Source organism: Phalacrocorax carbo, chromosome 3 (genome assembly GCF_963921805.1).
Source record: "Phalacrocorax carbo chromosome 3, bPhaCar2.1, whole genome shotgun sequence".
Taxonomy (NCBI): domain Eukaryota; kingdom Metazoa; phylum Chordata; class Aves; order Suliformes; family Phalacrocoracidae; genus Phalacrocorax; species Phalacrocorax carbo.
In genome coordinates, this window is record NC_087515.1 from 37,223,809 (window position 1) to 37,246,126 (window position 22,318).

Below are 22,318 nucleotides of genomic sequence, written 5' to 3' on the forward strand. Positions count from 1 at the left end.
AAGCCAGTCCATCAGCATTAGTTTGGAATAGGAAGAGGTGCTGGCAGCCAGGAATGCGGCCTGCTTGGGCTGGAGGGGAGAGTCTTGCAGGCTGAGGAAGGGGGAGACGGGGGTTGGGACTGTGCTTGCTTCCTGTTAACAGTTATCAGGTGTATTCTGGAGCTGCCTGGTGAGATAAGAAGTTTTCCAGGAAGTCGTTGTAATGGAGAACTCCCTGTGGTCTGCCTCCTGACCTGTGCTCCCCTGCCAGGGAAGGGGGAGGGGGAGCGCACAACACGGGATTTGGCAGGGCTCTTTGGACAATGAGCCGGCAGGCTCAGCTTGCTAGGCAGCAGCACTGGGGGACAGGCAGGCAAAACCCCTTCATGTCCTGCCTTCCCTTATTAAGTTTGTGTACACTGTAGACTGTTCAAGAGGTGCTTCTGCAGGTTGCCTGCTCCTGTGGCGCCAAATGCTTAGCTTCTTTTGTAGTCCTGCCCAGAGCCTGGTCTTTTTGCCCCAACTGTGGTCTCTCACTGTGGCCAGCAGCAATCCTCTCACTTGTGTCCCATTTAAGTGACCAGGAAGTCATGTAGCACTAAGCTGTCCCATTAGCGGTCACAGTTGTGACCCTGTGCTGGTTTCCTCCCAAACTCACCAATGCTTTAGCATGCAAAGACCATCCAAAGAGAGAACAAGGGGAAGAAGGAGTACTATAAACCAGAGTTTAGCTGAACAGGTGTCAGCCCAGGCTTGGCTTGAGGCTGTTTCTTCCCTGACAAGGCATAGAAATGCCTGGCTCTGGTGAGGGAGCAGGGGCTCTAACTGGGTGCTCAGTGCAGGGCCCAAGAACATTTGTCAACATGCCACGGTGCTATGCAGCTGGAACAAGCAGTTTTGCTGGGCTCTGGATGGCAAAGGGGTGCCCTGTACCCTGCTCTCTGGGAGTTGTGGCTCTCCTGGTCTTGAACTCCAGGCTTTCCCTAGCTGCTTGCAGTTTGGTGATTAAAACCACAGATGTGCCTGCTGGCTTTCCTTTGAAAGATAAGGGATGGTCTAGGGTTTCCTGTGACGTGGATGTGAGATTAGATTGTGGTGCGGTGAGCACACAAGGGTGGAATTAAAGGGGCTTTTGCCTGTATCCGGGCAGATGGGACCCATCAACAACAGGACTTCTCTGCCAGAAGTGAGCTGTGCCCCACAGTTTGTGCTGAGTTATGGGAACCTGGGGGCAGGGCAAGTACTGTCGCATGTCCTGTGAGATGTGAGGCTTAGCGGGTCATAGGCGGGGAAGCAAGCAACAATGGGGTGAGAAGTCGCTGCATGAGGCCACAGCTAAGCAGTAAGGACACACTAAACTGCATTGTCACAAACCAAAGCAGGACTTAAAACACCTTTCCTTTCTTTCAAATTCTCCAAACAACCACCAGCCATGGGAGTGCTCTCCCCTGGTCCAAGCACTACTGTTCCAGCACAGACTGGTCTCTCGGGTGCTTTGGCTGTTCCACCAGGACCACAGAGGTAGGGAAGCGTAGGTGAGGCTGGCTGTTCCCTAGAAATGCCTGAAGTCGTAGTTCCTCACTAGCTTTCCAGGACCAACATTAAATGGGAGTATCAGCAAACTGGGATTGGCTTAAAATCAGGCACACTGATCAATGCCTGACACATGCTCAGTTACAGTCTTCTGAAATGCCATCCCATTTTGGCACAACCAGGGAGCTGTGGCTGGAGCCCACAGTGATTCCTGCAGTCAGACTGAGAAATGTCTGTGCTTATGCTGCCATGCAGATGCTTCCTAGCTGCTTTCTCTACACTTCTCTTACAACACCTCAATGGCTGTGTTGAAATAATTGCAGTAGATCTTAACCACAAAAGAAATGGAGGGATGAACAGCATGCAGCTGGTCAAAATCTGTTTCAAACCTTGCACTCTTGTGCTTGGCACACAACTTCAGATTATGCAGCAGAACCCAAAAGCAGTCCAGCTGCTGGCCTAGTTGGAGGAATGCCACCTAATAAAATAGAATGTTCTCCTGGCTGCGGGTTGTTAACCCGTGGATTTTTGCTGAAGAGATTGTGCTAATGCAGCAGGTACATATGACTATTGTGGACAAAGAGGAAAAGAGCTGCCACTAAGCCAGCTGAAGACCTCAGTGCCTGCTTCAAGTCCTTATTCTCTGCTGTTGCCTTCACTCCTCAGTAGAAAAAGTTGAACTTCTACAAAGCACTTTCCATACTGTCCTCAGAGAAAGCAGCTTGGCTTATCACACTCTGGCCCACTGCAGTTCTGGAGCAGTGTGGTACAGCACATGCTGCCTCTATTCCCAGCAGCATCAGTGCTCCTGAGAGCTTCCACACAGGAGAATCTAGCTCACAGGTTGCCATGGCATGACTCATGAATAACGTATGGCATGTGGCAGTCTGCAAAATGTTTCATGCAGCCCTGGGAAGCTCAAGCTGAGGTGGGTAGGTAGAGCACAGCAGTGTGCCTGAAGCATATGGCTCCTTTTGCTGGACCTTCTCCAGGTTGCAGAAAATTTGGATAGCCACTAGCTACCTGCTGAGTCTGCCACCATCTCTGGAGCTGGGTCATGGCTGCCATGATCTGCAGCCCTGCAGCACAACTAGAAAGCCTTGCAAAAAGGCCTATTGGGTATCCAGCTTATCTCACCTACCCCACTGGAGACTCAAGCACAGCTTTTTGGAGTTTGTACTCTATCATTGTGTGGTGTCAGATTCTTCCTAGACCAGATGCCTGTCCCTTGTGATGTTCTCCCAAATCCTTACATTTCCCATTGCATGCATCCCCTTGGCTGTGAGGTAAAGCTGGCCTGGGGTCTGTAAAAGGACAAGGTGTGGGCTATGTCATGCTGCTCCACGTGGTGTTTGGAGCCAGGTAGGGATGGGCTGATCCCTGCCTGCCCAGGCAGTTTGATCTGTATATGTTTCCTAAGATGTTATAAGGGCAGCCTTCCATGATACAGCATTGATGTGAAGCTGGTTAGTCTCAAACAGTGCACTGGGTTCTCCAGGTGATGCCAGTTTTTCTGGGCTTGCCTGCTGTGGGGCAGCCCATGGGGCCTGTTTATCACACAAAGAGCAGGACAGATGCTTGTGTAAGCATCTCTGCCTTTAGGAGCTGCTGTGTGTGTCATCCCTTCTCAAGCCTGTTCAGTCATCCTCAGCCTCATCCCAGGGCTCAGCTTTGCCTCTCCGAGTGGAGTTCTTTGGAGGGTCAGATCCATTGGAATGACTGTGTAAATAAAGCCCTGAAACAAGCCTCAGCTCTGGAAGCAGCTGTTTGCCAGCACCCTATTTATGCCCTGAGGGTGGGTGCCGCAGTTCTGGGGGAGGCCCCAGGGTTGCTCAGTTGTTGGAGAGCAGTTTGGGAGGTACCTGGGGAAGGAGAAGCGTGAAACCAGCCAGAGGCTGGTCAATATACAGGAAGGGAAAAGGGATGTTCCCTGCAGAGTGGGACCTGTGCTTGGAGGTACAGCAAAGTAATAGAGGCAGGTGAGGTGAGGAGGAGGCTCGCAGCTTGAGTCACTGTGGTCCTGTGTGAGGAGGAGGCAGCTCCCCCATTCCCTCCTATGGCTTGCAGAGGAGATGGTGTGTGTTTCTGCCCAACTGCTGGAGCTGGGCCAGCCAGGCAGCCTTGGCTCTGTCCAGCTCTGCCTGCTCTGCAAGGAGCTGGGAAAGTGATGGCTTTGGGTGCTGCTGGGGAAAGCAGAGAGACAGGAGGGATCAGAGGCCCCTGCATGGGGCAGGCAGGCCAGGAATGGTCCTGTACTTGCTCAGTCCTTGGGGAACCCAAGGGACCCTAAGTGGTGTACAGGATTTTGGTACTGACTGACATGCTTTGCTTGGTTTCTGCAGCCCATCTCCAGAAGAGGGAATGGGTGATGAATTCGACCTGATGGATCACTCGGATCTCTACATTCTTGACTTCAGTACGTGAGCACTCCCCCATACAGCTTGTGCCTCTCACCACAAGGTGCCCTGTGAGCAGGCCCCACTGTGAAGCACTGTACCATGTCCTACATGGCTCCAGGTGCCTGCCTCTCAGAGCTGGGCAGCTGTGTCTGGCTGGTGTACCTGGCTTAAGGCAGACCAGCCAGAGGTGCAGCTGTGCTGGGCTCATGGCTCTTCATACACTACTTCACACAGACTCCTTGTGGGAGCACAGAAAACCACTCCAGCCTGTCCCTGGTGTGCACCCTGCCCTGCCCTCAGAGGGATGGCCAGGGTGCTCTGCCCTGTTTCCCTTGGCACTGATTGCACGATGCCTGGACCACCCCCTGCCACTAGTGCCCAGAGGAGGATTGCTGTGGCTAACTGCCCTCTTTCCACAGGCCCCAGTCTAAAGACGCTGTGTAAGCTAGCAGTGATTCAGTACAGCCTGGACCAGTCCTGCCTTCCTCATGACATCAGGTACTGTGTGCCTTGTTGGGAGGTCACCCTATGGGTGCTCCCTGTCATTGGGGTGCTCCAGCCCTAGCTGAGGGCTGCCTGGGGCTTTCCTTGGCACTGTGTAGCTTTGGGGCAGGCTGGGCTGGAGACTACAGCTGAGGCTGACATGCAGCAGAGCTGCTCCAGCCCTGGGCACTGTGTTCATGCTTTCAGTGTATCCCATTGGTGTGTTACAGGTGGGAGCTCTCAGCCATGACAACAAACAGTACCATCAGCCGTCCCATCGTCTCCTCCCAGGGCTGATGCCGGCTCATCCCTCTACCAACCTGCCCTCGCCCCTCCACACTCTGACCTCTTGCTCCACTGCCTGCATGACTTTTCAGCCCTTTCAAGCAAGGAACATGTGAGCCCGGTTTGTCCTGCCCTAGCCAGGCCTCCCTCTGCCCTTGTCACACTTTGGGCAGTATGAGTGTGCAGGCAGAGCGGCCTTCTGGGGAAGAAATGGGCTTCCCCCAGCAGCACAACTGTGACCCCTTCCTCCTTGCTGATGGCGCCAGCATCTCCTGCTTTCCTTCCCCTTGCCTGTGGAGCTGCAGCCGTGCTGACCTGGTCCCTAGCCACTTTCTAAGGGCCTGAATCAACTCCTACCACCAGCCATGGCCCCGGGATTGGCCTCGGGCTATGAACTGTTCCTGCACTGCCTCAAGAAAGCAGAGACCTCCGTGCCTGCAGCTGCCAGCGCTGACCAGCCTCCTGGCACTGGATGGCAGGCCCCAGACCTGAGCTGAGCCTGATGTGGGGGCCTGGGCCCAGCTGGACATTTGCCCAGCTCCCCTTGTAAAACAGCAACTGGGGGGAGTTTTATAAACACTGAGGCAGACATGGTTTCTGCTGCTCTGTGTGTGTCCTAGCAGGTGAACTGGAGGGAGAGAAGGTGTGGGAGGGGAGAGACTGAACCAGGTGCTTTTCTCCACAGCTGCAGGCCACCAGTGACTTGTGGCAGCTGTGGCTGGTGTGAGCCACAGCCCTGGCTGGGGTGGCAGAAGGGGAGCTGGGCCCCTACAGCAGCACTGCCCTGGCCCGCCTGCCTCCTGCCTGGGGCTGTGCTGCCCTGCGAGAGTGCAGGGAGGAAGATGGTGCATGTCTCTGGGGCTATGCTGCCTGAGGAAGACGAGTGCCCCGCAGCTCCCTGCTCCAGGGAGGGAGGCAGGGGGATGTCTATAGGGCAGCCTTCCTGGGTGGCAAAGGGCTGTGCCCAAGCCACTTCCCATGGAGGTGAGGTGTCTGATGTGAAAAGAAGCTCTGGTGGCAACTGTACTGGAGCTAACACAGGGAAAGCTAGGACATACTTGGGTGGGTTCCCTGGGATGTAAAGTCACAGGGCAGCTGAGAGATGGTGGTGGCTGCATGCTGGGAATGGGTGGCAGAGGGCCCAGGCTATCTTCCTGGCCCTGAAGGCCGGCATGTAGCCAAGGTCAAGTGCTGCTCATCCAGCAGTACAAGGTTGCAGAGGTGCCTGGGCTCCTCAGCCTGTGGGAGGTGGCCAATGTGGGTGCAACAGAGCAGTCTGGAGTGGCAAGAGAGCAGTGAAAACCCTATGGCAAGAGAACAGAAGGCACCACACTTGTGACAAGAGCTTGTTCTTCATGTACTGGCAGCACCTCGCTGTGGTGGGTGATGAGTATCGATGGCAGGACTGGGGCCTGAAGGGAGCCAGGGTGTGCTGACGCTACATCTGGCTCATGGAGAGCACCCCTAGCCTGGGCTCCCCCTTTGTGGTCCTTGGTACCTGCAGGTTACCTGTGAGGGCTAGGAGGGCGTTTCCCATGCATTGTGCAGCAGCTCCAGCTCCCCTGCTCAACCACCTGCCTCAGCCACAGGCTCCCTCTCAAGCCATGCTGTGAAATGGTGGAGTTTTTTTGCCCTGGCAACCTCTTCCCCAGCACTGAAGCACCAAGCTCGCTCTCCTTGTAGGGTGCCAGGGACTGGGAAACACCCACAGACCACCCAGGCTTACTGCACTGGGCAGTGCGGTGCTGAGCACAGAGGCTCCCCAAAGTGCTCCTGGCTCTGTCCATGAATGGCTGTCACTGGTTCTTCTCTGGGGAGAATCACGATTTCTGGGAAGTTGAGTGGAGATAACAGGCCCTAGAAGGGCTCAGCGCCCCATGCCAACTGCATCTAGGAGAGCAAATCTTTGGCAGGGAGGCGGCTTCTCTGAGAAGAAGAAAAGAAGGGGCTCACCAGGGAGAAGGTCACAGGCACCCCACTCCCCTTCAAGGGTTCCCTCAGGTTGAGGGGCACTGTGGCCTTGACCCCCCTCTGCCAGGACCCTGCTGCAGACCTGGGGTGGGACACTGCTCACCACCTTGGTCCAGATGCCTCCACTGCCTTTTCTTGGCATGTCAGTTCCCTCTCCCAGCACCCAGCTCAGTCATCAGTGATGCTGCAGAGCAGCTGCCGGGTGGGTGGACTAGCCACAGGCCTTCAGCCCTTCATGGGCCTTCTGCTGGGCTGGCAACAACTGTGGGCAAGGAGCTGGGCGGATGTGTGCCCCACAGGGGGATCCCTGCTACCTTCATCATCACCCCCTCCTGAGCGGCCAGTGCTTTAAAGACCCTGGCTTCCTTTTATTGCTTCCCCTCTCAGATTGCAGCCGGCTGCAAGGGCTATTTTTAGCAGCCTGCCTTCTAAAAATAGCCCTGAGCTGTTTGGAGTTGCGTCACGAGAGGTAACTCTCTATGAGCCGCTTGGCCCCTGCACCCCAGAAGGGTACAAAAGGAGGCCGGTAGCAGTGGGGTCAGCAGGTTCAGACACAGCCAGAGGCAAAGGAGGCAGCGCGCTGACAGCTTCAGGCATCCTAGTGCCGGCACCATGACCATCTTCTGCAGCCACTGCCACAGGCCGCTGCAGGCAGAGATGAGCTGCCTGCCCAAGAGGGGCAAGCAGGCGTCCGGTGCATCGAAGCCGTTCAGGTGAGCTCCCTACAGCCTCCCACCTACAGGGCTGTGATGGCCTCCTAGCTGGGGAGAGCCCTGGGCCTGCTTGCGTAGTGCCTGATGGCCCTTGCAAGGGGCTGGCACCAGCTTAGGACTGTGGGACTGCCAGCTAGTGCGTGGGGAGGAGGTGTGGGAACTTGGAGGGGTCACAGGGATTTCAGATGGTTGAAGGGTAAAGGCAGATGCAATGGGCTGGGGCTCACATTCTGGCACTCATTGCAGTTTCCATTCTTGTGGGGCTTCAGTGGGGAGGTTGTGTCGCTCAGGCTCCCCCCAAAGCACAGGTCATTGTCCAACCTGGCCCCCAGTGAGAGGGGCACCAGCCATGCCAGCAGTGTGTTCTCCTGGGTAGCCATAAGCACCTCTGCCTGCGCCACCTGCACTGAAACAGCCACCACAGGTTTGCTCCCTCAGAGGCAGCCAGCACAGGCACTGAGCGTCTCTAGGGGAGCATCTCCATTCCACGTCTCTGAGCCTGTAATTCTCCCCATAGCAGTGGGTGGGGAACGCTGTCCCTCCCTCCCTGGACATGTCTCCCCAGATAGCTGGCTTTGCAGGTCAACCAAGAGTGCCTCCAAGGCTCGCCGGGACCAGATCAACATGGAGTTGCAGGCTCTGCGGTCCCTGCTGCCCATCTCCACGCGGGAGAAGGAGCGGCTCTCCTACCTCCACACCATGGCCCTGGTGTGCCTCCAGCTGCGGGCTGCTCAGCTGTTCCCTCCAGGTACCCATGGTACTGCTTTCCCTCACGCTAGCGTGGCTCTGTGTGGGGCACTGCTCCCACCCCATCAAGACATTGCTTCACCCTGCGCTCCCTCTGCAGACTCAGTTCTTCCTGCGGGACCGGCCCTCGGTGCAGAGCTGCTCTCCCTGCTGCCGGGCTTTCTCCTTGTGCTCTCAGCCAACGGCAAGCTGGTCTACGTCTCAGAGAATGTCACTCAGGTCCTGGGCCTCTCTGTGGTAAGGCCTGCCCATGGGGCATTTGCGATCACTGTCCCCATACCTGTCCCAGTGCCTTTATTACATGCACAGCATGCTGCCCTAGTAGACACTGGCCTGTGGCTCCAGTGGGCTGCGCGCTGGCAGTGCCAGCACACAGCCCACCAGGACGTGCACAGTCCACGATAACAGCCCCCTCTTTATCAGGTGGAGCTGCTCGCCCATGGGGACACGGTCTTCGACATCCTAGATGGGCGAGCACGTGAGGATGCATGCAAGAAGCTCCTTCTCGCCCAGGAGGAGCCCGGCAGGGGTAAGGGAGGCCTTGGCTGGCATCTCACAGATGCTGCCACCCTGCTTTGGCCCTTCGTGGCTGTGGTCAGAAAGCCAGGGCCAGCCTGCTGGGAATGGAACAGGGGAGCCCCTGACCTGCTCCGGCCACTTTGTCTCCCTGCAGAAGTCACATTTATCAGCGAGATGCGCACGTCCAAGGCCTTTCGGCTGCAGCACGGGGGGAATCGGGCTGTGGCAGTACACGGGCACTTCATGGCCCCGCGCTGGCCGGCCTTCCCCTCCACCGCCGCCTTCCTGGCCCTCTGCACGCCAGTTGCGCGGTTGCCTGCAGACAACGATGCTGGTTCCCAGGATGACCTATTCCAGAGCACTCACATCCTAGACATGACGTTTACTGATGTCACGGAGAGGTGAGGGGTGCCTGCTCGCACCACAGCCCCAGCTGTACATTTCAGGCAGCAAGGATCATTTCCCTTCACCAAGCCTGTGTGAGGGATGCAGGCTGGACTCTCTGGAAGCAGTGAAACTCTCCCAGATGCTTCCTGAGCCTCTTCCCTCCCTTGTTTGCAATTCATTTCTGTACCCATCATTTTGCTCTCTCCTCCATCGTGCTGCTCCTTCCTGACATGGTGCAGACCCTGCAAAGCACTCAGTCCCAACTCCCCTTGTCTCCCCCAGTGTCACCTACCATCTTGGCTACCACAGGGAGGAACTGATCGGTCAGTCGTGGTACAGCCTCCTGCACCCTGAGGACACTGACATAGCGGCTGCCCAGCACAGGGCTGTGGGTGAGTGTCAGGCCTGGGAACATGTGTGTCCTTGTCTGGCTGCACCGGAAACCTGGCTGTCCAGGAGAACAGAAACAAAGTGTATTTAGTCCTGACCGCTGTGGCTCCCTGCTCCGAAAAGGATGGAGCAGAGAATCGGTTACACGCTCCATACACTGTCTATAAGCTCACAGGTAGCTTGCAAGCTTGGGAACGTGGGCACCCCACTTTACCGCAGTGCAGAGGAGGGACAAGCCTGCCTGAGACCCAGCTTTTTGGGAGGGTGGGACCGTTACGGACCCGACCCCACTAGCCGTGGCTTCTATCCCGCCGGGGCCGGAGCAGCAAGCCGGCTGGAGATCCAGCAGGACAGCCTGCGGGGTCCCCGGGCGGCACGCTGCTCCCGGCCGGGGCCGCCGCGCCCTGCCGCAGGCTAACGCAGCCCCTTGCCCGCAGCGCTGGGGCCCGGGGCCACACCGGGGATGGCGGTGCTGCGCCTGCTGCGCCGGGACGGGACCTGGGCCTGGCTCCGCGTGTCGGCGCGGCGGGAGGGCGGCGGCCGGGCCATCGCCTGCACCAGCCGCTGTCTCAGGTGAGGGCTCGGACGGGACGGGGAGGAGGGCGCCGAGCCCCCGGGCCGCCCCTCGCCCCTCCTCAACCCCGTGTCCGCCGCAGGGAGGAGGAGGCAGCCTACCTGCGCGCCCGGCAGCCCCACCACACCGCCCCGCCGCCGCCGCCCGCCGCTGCCCCGCCGCCGGCGGGACGGGAGCTCAGCCTGCTGGCCGCGCAGCTCCGCGCCCTGGCCGACAGCCTCTCGCCGCCCGCCGCCGGTCCGCCCTGTCACTCGCCCCACCCCGGTCCCTGTCACGGTCCCCAGCACTCCCTAGGCCGGCTCCTGAGCCACGCGCTGGAGGGGGCGGGGCCCCAATAAACACCCCTCCCCCACCGCCTGCTTCTGTCTGCGCCTGCGCCGCCGCTTCTCCGCCCCGGCGCTACGGGGGTCGGGTCGCGTCGCGCCGGTCCCGCGCCTGCCGCCGGCGTTGGGGGAGGCGGTGCCCGGTGCCGCCCCTCGCTGCGGGGAGCGGGTGGCGATGCGGCCGCGTCAGGAGGGCGCGGGGGGCCGGGCCCGGGCCCGGCGGGCTCGGGCGGTGGCGTGGGGCAGAGCCGCCGCCGCGGACCGTGAGGAGGAGGAGGAGGAGGAAGAGGCGGCAGCGGCGGGGCGGCCCCTCGGGAGGCTGAAGGCAGCGGAGAGCGACAGCGACGACAGCGGGAGCCCCCCCAGCGGTGCGGAGGAAGAGGAGGAGGAGGAGGAGGCGGGGGCTGGAGGGAGAGGTGAGGGCGCCCCGGGGCCTGCCGCCCCGCCCCCCCCATGCCGGGCCCGCCCGGAGGCCAGGGGAGGCGGTGCGTCCCCCGCCTCGTGCTCGGGACGTCACGGCCGCCCGCGGGCGCGTGCCGTGTTGCGATTCCTTCGTTCCCCCGCTTTCCGCCCCCCCCCCCCCCCCCCCCCCCCACCGCCGGGGCCCGCCTGAGCTGTTCGGGAGGTCTCTGGAAGAGCAACTCAACGGGAGCGGCTGCCTGTTTCCCCCGGCCGCCCTCCCCGCCTGCAGGAGCTCTCGCACACCTCCTCAAAGGCACTCGCTCTGGGCAAACGCAGATGCGCGGCAGCTTGCAAAGAAAGCCCCCGGCAGGACCCCTCACCTGGGGCGCGCAGCGTTGAGGCAGCGGTTTCCGCCTGCAGCGCTGGACGCGACGTGGTTTCCTCGCCTTAGAATGATCAAACTGAGAATGAAACTCAAACTCACTTCACAAAGCGCATGTGACAAATGCGTCAAAGGCCCAATTCCCTTCAGAATTGCGAGGGAACGGCCGTCGGTGTTAGATACATGGCGTGGCCTGGCTTGTCGCCGGTGCGGGATGGCGCTGGCTGCCTTGTGAGAGGCGCGTCCTTGCTGTGTTGGTGTGCGGGAGGCACGCCTCGTGGAGGGGCAGGCTTTCAGGAAGGGGATCCCAGCGGTGGGTGGGGTGTCCTCATCTGCAGGCATTTCATTTTCCTCTTCTAGCTCAGAGGGAAGACCACTGAAAGTCACCCTTTCCACCCCACAGCTGGATGTGAATGGGAACAGCAGTTTTGCTTTTACCATCTCCCTGGGCCCTCTGTAATCTCGTTTTTGGAGCAGAAGTAGTTAAATTAGAGCCCAGCTCTAAGTTTGTCTCGGTGGGGAATGACTGGGTGGTAACAGCCATTTCTCAGGCCATCTGCTTTTGCATCCTGGACACCCTTTGATGCGCTCAGCAGGATGTATAGTTCTCAGCAGGTTCAGCTGAAAAAGGCGTAAGTTGTCCATGTGTCACAGGAGTCTGTAGGAGGAGAGGAGACTTGGGGAGGCTGTGCCAGTGAGCAGGGAATGCTCCTGTTATCAGCAGGTAACAGTAGCTTAGCAAGAGGTGGAGGGAAGAGGAAACAATCCACAAAATAATGGAGGAAGGGAAAAAAATGGCAGGAGGGAAGATGAAATGGACTGTAGAGACAGCACAGAAAAAGTAAATTATATTCTATGGGGGGAAGAAGAAATGAAAAAATAATTGGGAAATTAAAAGTGTCAAGAGAGAATGCAAGAAGTAAGGAAAGTAAGCTAATCATGTCTTTTAGTAGGTGTTTTGGTGGAGAACCCATCAGCCCAGATTTTAAGGATCACGAGCTCTCCTTGTGCAGAGGCTGTGGACAGCACCAGTCACTCTGGAGCAGGAAGCCGGCAACCTTTTCATACACACGGTTGCCAAATCTGCTGCCCAGCAGCAAACACGTGCTGGGACCATTCACTTCTGGCCCCAAAACAGGCTGCTTATTTAATGCTGATGTCAAATGATGCTTTTGTCAATGTGAGTGGCTAATTCAGTCTCCTACAAATAGGTAATAGGAGGCATTTCATGGGCTGATACCACCGTGTGGAAAGCACTTTCCTTATTATGTTGTGGGTAGCCAAATCTGGTCTGGTATCCCATACCAGTATTGGAATATTTTATTAGTGGAAGCTCACCATGCCTTCACTTTGTCTGATTTATAACAAATCTCTTGTCTAATTCTTTAGTAAATGTTGCATCTTTTCATATGGCGTCTTTATCTCATTTTCATTGACATCTTGAAAGCCTTTGCTATTTTAACAGCATTGTTTTGGAAGCGCAGCCAAATGGAGTATTGTAGTGCAAAAGATGGTGTCTTGTCTGTCATCATGAAATGTCAGAGTGGCTTCCACGTCATTCTTCCTTTCCTTTAATGGTTTCCTTGCCCTTTTGACTGTCCTTGCTCAGAATTTTTAATTTCTCTGTCCGGTGATATTTTGAGTATCCAATATTGCCCTATATAGTGATTAATTGCTCTATACCCCAGTAACTTGTATAACTAGCACAAATTTTTCCTGTAGTCCAGCAGTCTAAAGCTATCTGCACTGAATTTGAACAGCGTGGTGACAGATGCTCTTGTCTAAGTCCTAGAATTTACTGGTTTTCTTAAGTCCCTGCCAACCCCACCAGCATGATTACTTTAAATTGCTGGGCTGCTTGGCACTCAGCTCTGTGAATGTGGGCCCGGGTCTTTGGTCTGAGGGTGATTTCACATCCCAGGCAGGCAGGCAGTAAGTAATTGTACAAGAGTGACACGGGGGAAGATGGAGAACCTGAGGGAGGTCAGAAAGGCTGACAGTGCTGTCATCCCTTGGAATACAGGGGGCAAGGGTGTTTGTGGGAGCCCAAGCAAGAGGGGATATCAAACTGCAGTAAGGAAAACGGGAAGGGTGTTTTGGAGAAGCAGTGTGATGAAATAACACTGTATTCACATTTCCTTTGCCCCTTGTGTGGCAAACTGGATATACAGTGTTCCCTTAAACCTCTTCAGAGGGCTAACGAGTGTTCCTGGGTGTTCAGAACAAGCAAAAAGAAAACACCTCTTGAAGCAGCACTTAGATACACTCATTATGTTTTCTGGATGATGAGTAGATTCGGAACCAGAAAGCCTTGGTTATTGCCAAGATGAGAGTGACTGGGATGATGAGTCTGTGCTCTGAGCCAGTGTGGCTGACCTCATATTGCTTTCTGAATTTGGCAGCAGATTTGGGCAGACCATGCAGAAACTTTGCGTCACGGGGCAGCATATTGGGTTTGCATGGCAAGGTTTTGGTAGCAGAGGGGCTACAGGGGTTGCTTCTGTGGGAAGATATCAGAAGCTTCCCCCATGTCCCATTAGCTCTGCCTTGGCCAGGGGCTCTTATCAGCAACAGTGGTAGCATCTTTGTGATAACATACTTTAGAAGGGGGGAAAAAACCTGCTGCGGAACAGCAGGTGGAAAGAGGAGTGAGAATATGTGAGAGAAACAACCCTGCAGACACCAAGGTCGGTGAAGAAGGAGGGGGAGGAGATGCTTCAGGCACCAGAGCACAGATTCCCCTGCAGCCCATAGAGAAGACCATGCTGAAGCAGGTGGATATACCCCTTTGGGAAGCCCTTGCTGGAGCAGGTTTGCTGGCAGGACTTGTGACCCTGTGGAAGGGACCCACACCAGGCCAGTCTGTCCCTGAAGGACTGCACCCCATGGAAGGGACCCACACTGGAGGGGTTCTTAAAGAACTGTAGCCTGTGGGAAGGACCCATGTTGGAGAAGCTCATGAGGAACTGTCTGCCGTGAGAGGAACCCCACGCTGGAGGATGGGAAGAGGGAGAGCAGCAGAGACAACATGTGATAAACTGTCCGCAACCCCCATTCCCCATCCCCCTGCACCACTCGGAGGAGAGGGGATAGAGAAATCAGGAGTGAAGTTGAGCCTGGGAAAAAGGGAGGGGTGTGGAGAAGGTGTTTTAATATTTGGTTTTTATTTCTCAGTACCCTGCTCTGATTTGATTGGTAATAAATTGAATTAATTTTCCCCAAGTCGAATCTGTTTTGCCCATGCTGGTAACTGGTGAGTGATATCCCTGTCCTTATCTTGACCCGCGAGCCTTTCGTTACATTTTCTCTCCCCTGCCCAGCTGAGGAGGGGAATGACAGAGTGGCTTTGGTGGGCACCTGGCATCCAGACTGTTTTTGCTAGTCCACAGTTGGGGTATTTTGTGCCAAATGCGTAGTATTGCAAAGGTTTAGAAAGACCGTGTGCCTGTCACTGCTCAGAGGTGTTGAGCAGGCAAAATTCCAACCAGGTGGTGTTTGCCAAGACTTTCTCCTTCAGAAGGGAGCCAGTCCTTCCTTTCTCTATTCCTTCTTGCCTTTCCCATCATCCAGAGAACAACAGAATGAGCATATCCAAGTGCTGCCTTAAGGAATGTTTTCTGATTGCTAGTCCTGAACACCCGGAGGTGTAAATCCAGAAAAAAATGTTGATAATATTTTTACATTGTCGTCCTAAGAAGTATTAAAAATTACTGTCACTGAGGGATATTAAAGAAGCATAGCAACAGAAGATTCCAGAAGAGTATCTTATGTATCCATCAGCACTTTGGGTGGAACTGGCTTTGCTGTTTCTTGTGTTGTTTGTGTTGGTCTTCTAGTCATCAGTCAGAGGAGAGAAGGAATATTTTATGAAGCACAAGGCATAAATAGCACTGGGGAGCTCACAGCAGGGCTAGAATATGAAACTGCTTTTTTGTGTTGTGGGGTTTTGGTTCTTTCCCCAGTGAATCGGGCTACAAGGTATTGCTATTGGTAGTGAGATGGTGAACGTTGAATGTCTGGATTTCAGTGGTTTACAGGCCTCTGGGGTGCTGAGGAGGCTTTGCTGTGGGAATCGTGTCATTGCAGACTGAGCAGAGCCATGGCCGATGTGCAGTGGGGAGAGACCATCTCCGAGTCTTAACAGACAGACTGAACAGGCCATGTGGTTTTCTTGCACCTTCTGGCTGGTGTCATGGTGTGACAGATGTGATAATTCCCATTTAAAGGCAATGGGACAAGAACAGTCTGTTAAAGTGAGTCAGGACTGAGAGGTGATCCCCTCAGAATTTGCAATGTGGCCAAAATACAGCCCAGTGCAGAGCTTGTCCTGGTCTTTGTACCAGGTAAAAACTTTGAACTGGTCTTGCATGTGTTACTGGGAGGAGAGAGGGGGAGACTATTCCAGTGCTGAAGACTGCAGTGATTAATGAGAGAGAAGTCAAAGGCTGAGAGATGCAGTGCCTTCTTTCTGCCATGCAGCTGTTTAGGGATGACACCACTGTTCTCATGTCGCTGCCTCAGGCTCTGAGGCATCCCTCTGGGTGGAATTTGGGGGTGGGAAGTGCGTTGAGGTGCTGTTAGGCTCAGGTGTGTCCTGCGCTTTCTTCCAGATCAATCTCATGTGTCTTTCGAGGAACTCCTGCGGGAGCAGAGTGATATGAGAACAAGAGTGTGCAAGCAGGTGACCGGTGGGAAGAAAACCACAAAACCTACCAAAGCTACGGTGAAGCAGCAACAAGGCAAAAAGGGGTAAAGAGGTTCTTTTGTGATCAGAAAAATGTGCATGTGTGTTCTCTGCACTCCAGAAGTTATGCTGGGAGCTCCTCACAGCATTGCCATTGCCTTGGAGCTGGTGTAGATCTCCTTTATTGTGCTACACAATAATGCCTTTCACTATACTGTTTCATTTGGGAATGATCTGTTGCTGTTTCACAGCTCTTAATATCCTACCCTGTTCAAATCCCCAGCGGGCACCTGTCGCTTGGTAGTTAAATTGCAGCTCAGTTCCTTTACACCCTCTGTATTAAGGCACTTTTAACCCACGGCATGGTATGCTTCTCTTTTAAGCTGTGTGATAGGGCTTTACTTGTGTACCCTGGGCCCTGAAATAGTTACCCTGCTGTTTTCTAAACCTCTTCCAGCATATCAGCATCTTCCGCCTGGCTCCCACTGGCTGGAGTTGCAGGGACAGCCAATTGTTCTGGAATTTCATTAATCCTTCTGCTGTTGCCTCATTTGTGGCTTGTCTGTATTGATCTTCTTTTCTTCCCCCTCTACAGTACTTACCATCACAGACTTTTTCCTGCCCTCAGTGGCCTTTACATCTCCTATTTGCATACTCTGTAGGTGCTATAAATGTGGTGGCTGTAAAATGTATTCAACATAACAAAAACTATCAGCTCTTTTTACAGTCCTCCACAGACCCCCACTGATAAAAGCTGTTATACTGTTACCCTCTATGTGCAGTAGTTAGCTGGTTTTCGGTCCTCAAGAGTCGTATCTAAGTTATTTGAACAGGTTTCCACTGTTACACTGGCATTCCCTAACCTATTTCTGAATCTCTGCTGAATACATGTTTATTTGGCCATAAACAGTTGATAAGAATAATGTTTCTACTTTACCTTTTACCCAAGAGTCTGGCGGATTTTGTGTAGTGCAGGGTCTCCACACAGTGTCTGTTTCTGTCTATTTCACACAGTTTGCATAATTCTGTTTTTATTTAATTCCCCTAATCCTTTAAGTGATGTATCATTGTAAATCTCACATGCTGTTTCTCTCATGTTTTTGTTATGGAAGTGAGCTGCTTAAAAAAAATTAACTTCAGGGAAATCCCCTGGAGCTGAGCTGGCTTCACCAGTGCTGTATAAAGCTGACTTGAGAGTATCGTACAGGGGTGTAGCCACATCAGTGGACGTGAAAATATGCTGAACATTGCCCTCAGTGGGATTTGGAAAGTTTACTTACGCCTGCAGGGTTGTTTACGTTCCTGCCCGGGTGTTATTGTGTTGCTGAATGTGGGCATAATGCCCCCATTGTGGGACTCTCTTTCACAGGTCTTTTCATGTTTCTAATAATTTACCTGATGTACTGACAAATTGTAGGACACGGCATCCAAGTAATATGGGGAGAGTAATACCCCGTTCTCCCAGCTTGTACTGTCCCCCTCGTACACCTAAAGCATCAAGCTCAAAAGGCCTGTGTTGCAAGGAGAACTTGTTCACTTAACTGGTTTTCACCATGGTCCTTGTGGTCCTGTTTAACTGTGGAGTCTCTTTTGGGATATGTACCATAAGCTGTACAACTCTTATTTCTGGGGGCTGACCTTTTCTTTGTGTTATGATATGCTTTCTGCAAAGCCTGGCCACAGTAGAATTGGCCTATCTTTGTAACTACCCACGTGAGTGCAGAAATTCCCAACTTCGCTCTCGCCTTTCAGTGTAAGTGTTAGTCCAGAGTGGATGAGATGGTGGGCCAGGAATAGAAGAGGGTTGTTGCATGATGAATAAAAAATATGGAGAGGGAGAGGAATGACTGAGTACGGCGCATCTACTGATGCAGGTGGTGGGTTTTCACCTGATAGTGTGGGGCTGTATCAAGTTTTGTGTAGGATTGTTTTAACTATGCATTTATAGATCATTTGGTTGTAGTAACCTTGTCTACCTCTTGACCAAGTCACCTCTTTATTCCCTGTAGGTATCACAGTGGGGACCGAATGGGAGAGTCTGCTGTTCCGGCACTGTGCAGTAATGTTCTCCTGGGGGTCTGGCTAACCTCCTGACACATTAGCCTGAGCCTTATTCTGTCCTCTGCTCCTCTTAAGTACATTTTTTCTCCTTTTCAGGCCATTGGAGATGTCTGCCAAGAAGCCTGTACCTTTTCTGCGACAAGTTGTCTCTGTTAAAAAGAAGGTGGGTGCTCCCCCTCCCCAGTTCAGGAGCTGACTTCCCTTAGTGATGCTAATTGGGCACAGACATGGTAATAGGGCTGCTGAAGATGATGCAGGCTGCTTCTGAGGATAGGGCATGAACTGATGTCTGGTGAACGCAGGTAGTGCTAGCATGTCTCTGGCGAGAACAAAAGATTGGGTGCAGGAGCAGCTGCTCCCTGTATCACCTGCTGACCTGCATAATGCACCGCCTTAGGAGTAACTCAAGCATTTGAGATGCAAGTGTTTCTAGAAGATATAACGGCTGCCACCAATGACAATTGCGCTGCAAGCTATGGTCGCTGTTCAGTGCTAATCATATTGGAAGTTCAAATGTCCATCTAGTTTCTAATCTGAATGTAACTTTGACTTGTCATTGCTGGGTCATCTTAATATGTTAATTCCTACAGTTAGAGATCTCTCTTTGTCTCTCTCTTTTTGTATGACCTGACCCAGGTAATCTGTAGATAGGTTTGAATTCCCAAATCCATCACCTTGACAACACGTGCTCAGCCAGCTCTTGGTCTGGGAGTGGCAGGTGTTTGGAGGCAGCATTCATGCTGCTGTTCCTTGAATTGGCTGCTTCTGGGTGGTAGACTTGCATATGGAAATGCCTGTTGCTTGGTAGACTGGATGCAGGCATGATGACTTTGTGAGGGACTGTCAGCTTGATTATTGGACTCAGTCTTTGCCAGCTGCAGATGTTTTCAATGGTGGGTGCATAATATTCGAGTAAAAAAAAGGCAAGGTCTGATCTATGGAAGGAGAGTAAGCAGGCTATTAACAGGGTAAGCCTGGCCACAGCTCTAACCTTTGCCTTCCCTGCCTTCAGGTCCACAGAGACCCTCGATTTGATGACCTGTCTGGAGAGTACAAGCCTGAAATATTTATGAAGACGTACAGCTTCCTGGACAGCATCAAGAAGCAGGAGAAAGAGGTGATGCTGTGTGCCTGTCTTGGGCCAGAAGAACCTTGCTTGGCAGGGGCAGCTTTTGCAAAGGCCTTTCACAGTGGAGTTGACAGGCAGGCAGTCATGCAGCTTTCTGCTCTCTCCTTTAGATGGTTCAGAAGCAGCTGAAAAAATGCCGGGATGTGGAGCAGAAGGAGAAACTCCAGCAGCTCCTGAACCGCATGGTGAGTTCAGTGCAGCATCTCCTCTCCTGTGAGGCAATGCACTAGAAGAGAGAATGTGTGACCTGAGGTCTGCCTAGATACTTGCTGACATGGGCCATCCTTTCTGTACAGACTCAGCAAGAACAGGCACAGAAAAAACAGCAGAAGTTGAGGGAGAGGGAGCTGTTTTTTAAGAGACAACAGAGGGAATTGGCCAAGCAGGGAAAGAAACCCTTCTTCCTAAAGAAATGTAAGTACTCGGTGTGAACATCCTGCAGGAAGACCTAGAGGGAGTACTGCTGTGACAGGGCTCCAAGCACCGGAAGTGAGGTATCCCTAATATTCCACAGAACCGTGGAGGGATTGTTCTAGTGCTGGTACTCAAGGGGCAAGCCAGGCCTGGAGCCAGGGACGGAGATGTGAGAAGGGGCTGGTCTGTAGACACGATTTGGGCTTTACTTTAAAACCTGGCTCCTTTCTCCTCTACAGCTGAGAAGCGGAAATTGGAGCTAGCTGAGAAGTATGCGGAGCTGAAGAGGAGTGGAAAGCTGGAGAGCTTCCTGAACAAGAAGAGGAAGAGGAATGCCATCAAAGACAAGCGCCGTCTGCCCTCACAGCAGGACTTGTGACTGCTGGACAGACATGCTGTTGACTGGCACTGGGACTTCCTCTGCCCTGGCCAGGCCTGGAAGATGGCCATCCCTCTTCACAGTGTCTGCCTTTCACTGTACAGTGATCCTGTTAGGCAGCAGAGCAGAGGCTGAACTGAAGGGAATAGTGCTTTTTGTAGCTGAAATGCCCTCTTCACTTGTGGTTTATGTCGTGCCTGTGTGGCGACAAGTCTGTCATGCAGATGCACGTAGTGTTGACAGCCATCTCTGTCCTTGCATCTATCTCCTCATATCTTCCTCTAGCTAGGAGAGCTGGAGCCCTACCCTGCAGTGCTGGCTCTACTCCAGGTCTTATCAGACACCAGCTGAGGTGGTGGACCTTAGGTGGGATGGCTGCGGTACAACGAATGCTCAGAGCCACGGTAGCACTGACTTTGGACCAGGTTGCCCGAAACTTCTTCAGTTGGGTCTGGGAATGTCCAAGGGCAGGTGCCACCCACCTCTCTTGTCCTCTGCTCCACTGCTTCAAGTTCTCAAGATGAAACTTGGGGTTTTTCCCTCCTCCAGGAAACCTGCCTGGTTTTAGCCCATAATCATTGTCTTGTTCTTAGTGAAGTGCCTGGCTCCATCTTCTCAGTAGCCTTGCCTGGGGGTGGGGTGGGTGGGAAAGGGGTGTCTTTAGGTCTCCCCAAAGCTGCCTATTCCTGAGGGTAAATAAACCCTATTCCCTCAGTCTTTCCTTGCAGCACTCCAGCCTTTGTCAACTTCCACATCCTTGACTGGAGTCAGCCCCGAGGACCAATATCTATCTGCCGGGGGCCCAGCCTAGTTGCAGTAACTGGATATAGTCTCTTTAAGTGCTGAGTAGAGGGGAGAGGATTACACCCCTCTGTGCAGGCTGCACCCTGGTGATGCAGACCCTGGTGCAGCTCGCCTTCCTCACAACCAGTGCATGCTGCTGACTGTGCTCAGGTGCTGCTGCCTGGGATCTCTGCTGGAGGGCCGCCTCTCTTCTTGGCTTCTCAAGGTGGTCTCTACAGGGCTATTAATGCTTCTAGGAAACTGTTTCAGGATGAAATAAAATACCTCTGTTTTCCTTTATTCCCAGTGTTGGTGCTGTTGCAGTTGAAAGTGTTTGAACTTACAGGAGTTAATGCCTCTCAAACATTATGTTTGACTACCAACTCTCTTGTTTCTCTGCATTCCTGATTGCCCATTACCTGTGGCTGTGCTGACAAGGAGGTGATGCAGCTGTGACCCAGACAATCTGCCTGTCTGACAGGTTGGAGGGTGTGCTGGGAGAGCACCTTGGCTCTGCAGGGCAGAGTGCTCCCTGGGCACAGCCATGCTGTGTGCAGGTGGGCAGCTGGTGTGTGGGGCCTGGGGAAAGGCCTTGCAATGAGCAAGGAATGGAATGATGAGCAACTCTTTCACGCCTACCTGAGGGTGGTGCTGAAGCATCTGCCTCCATTGCAGCTCCTGTGGGTGATGAGTTCTGCTCTGATGACAGGTTTTCATGTAACCGAAGGCAGTAGAAATAGGATGTGCCAGCTTGGCTGGAGACCATATGGAAATCCTCAGCTGCCTTTAACCTGCATGTGGTTTATTGTTTTCCACTGTGCCTGGCTGCTGCTTTCTCCTCTTCTTGCCTTGGAATGTGGGATGCAGATCCTGCCATATCCTTGTGCCTTCAGAGGAGGGTTACTCTGGGAGCAGTGTGGCAACACCAAAGCCCAAGGCTATCCTGACCCCTTTGTGGCATTGGCCTCCTGTTTTATGCTCTCAGTTTTTAGTCTAAAGCTGAACAAACCTCTATCTCTAATGCAAGAAGGGAAGAAGACTGGGGCCTGGACAGGCTGGAGGTGGCTTCACCTCTGTGTCACTGCTGCCAGGGCCTTCCTGAGGGGCCATGTGGGAGCAGCATTACTGAGTGCATATGTCCCCATCCACAGCTGCTGGTGGGTCCTGCCCAGCCGGAAGGAAACCTAGTGCACCCCCAACCTGGTCCTGCTGTCCCCTCCTGCCCCTCTGGAGCCAAATGGCTCCTTCCTGCTGAGGCCTGCATGTGTGCCTGCCTGCGGGGAGGACATCCTTGCTGGGATGTCACCTGCTTCTATGCAGTACATTGGCAGTGAGGAGTAAGTCTGCTGGCCTATCTCCCCCTGCCAGCTCCTAGGCCCAGTACCCTACAGCAAGGGAAGCCCTGGGGCATTGCCCCACTCAGCCAGAATTGTGGTGGCATGGGGCGTTGGGGCAGACAGCAGCGTGGCAACACCAGCTCCAACATGAGGAGATGCTTCCAACGCTTCCAGAGAGCTTTCTACTGCCAGGGGAGCTGCTGTTCTTCCCTATAGCCTCCCAGCCTCAAGGAGTCAGTTGAGTTATTTTCTTTCTGTTTCTAATGTCTGGCAGTGTGTCTCTGCCAGAGCTGCTCTGGTGTTCCTCCATGTGGAGTGCAGGGACTTGCTATGGGTGTCCCTGGGGACAGTCAGCCATTGGGCCTGGCTGGCACCAGTTGATGTAACTGCAGCTGGTTGTATAGGCAGTGGTGGCTGGCAAAGCTTCCATGCATACCTTCCCCC

At 53.9% G+C, this 22,318-nt stretch overlaps 3 protein-coding genes across 8 annotated transcripts in view; all 3 read left to right on the forward strand.

The window, feature by feature from the left end:
- The window catches only part of KLHDC3 (kelch domain containing 3), a 25,017-nt gene extending 19,744 nt beyond the window's left edge, over nucleotides 1-5,273 (forward strand). For all 4 annotated transcript variants that reach the window (XM_064446546.1, XM_064446543.1, XM_064446544.1 and 1 more), the window contains 3 exons: nucleotides 3,855-3,928; nucleotides 4,331-4,409; nucleotides 4,625-5,273. In XM_064446546.1, coding sequence (XP_064302616.1) covers nucleotides 3,855-3,928; nucleotides 4,331-4,409; nucleotides 4,625-4,691 — 220 coding nt within the window. In that variant the 3' untranslated portion in view covers nucleotides 4,692-5,273. The remainder of the gene's footprint in view (nucleotides 1-3,854; nucleotides 3,929-4,330; nucleotides 4,410-4,624) is intronic.
- Nucleotides 5,274-5,358: 85 nt separating this feature from the next.
- On the forward strand, nucleotides 5,359-10,335 carry LOC135312515 (neuronal PAS domain-containing protein 4-like). Of its 2 annotated transcripts, XM_064446542.1 has the most exons (8): nucleotides 5,359-7,363; nucleotides 7,945-8,111; nucleotides 8,211-8,347; nucleotides 8,534-8,639; nucleotides 8,784-9,030; nucleotides 9,299-9,408; nucleotides 9,844-9,979; nucleotides 10,063-10,335. In XM_064446542.1, the coding sequence occupies exons 1-8, from the start codon at nucleotides 7,263-7,265 to the stop codon at nucleotides 10,316-10,318; spliced, it is 1,260 nt and encodes a 419-aa protein (XP_064302612.1). In that variant the 5' UTR covers nucleotides 5,359-7,262; the 3' UTR covers nucleotides 10,319-10,335. The 2 variants fall into 2 exon arrangements, with proteins under 2 accessions (XP_064302612.1, XP_064302611.1); XM_064446541.1 differs by having other exon boundaries at nucleotides 5,359-8,111.
- A 21-nt stretch (nucleotides 10,336-10,356) lies between these two features.
- Nucleotides 10,357-20,837, forward strand: RRP36 (ribosomal RNA processing 36). 2 transcript variants are annotated; one of them, XM_064446547.1, is made up of 7 exons: nucleotides 10,357-10,719; nucleotides 15,698-15,836; nucleotides 17,929-17,995; nucleotides 18,845-18,949; nucleotides 19,072-19,146; nucleotides 19,258-19,375; nucleotides 19,615-20,837. In XM_064446547.1, exons 1-7 carry the CDS (start codon nucleotides 10,479-10,481, stop codon nucleotides 19,752-19,754), a joined length of 885 nt encoding a protein of 294 aa, XP_064302617.1. In that variant the 5' UTR covers nucleotides 10,357-10,478; the 3' UTR covers nucleotides 19,755-20,837. The 2 variants fall into 2 exon arrangements, with proteins under 2 accessions (XP_064302617.1, XP_064302618.1); XM_064446548.1 differs by having other exon boundaries at nucleotides 10,357-10,671.
- The last annotated feature ends 1,481 nt before the right edge of the window (nucleotides 20,838-22,318 follow it).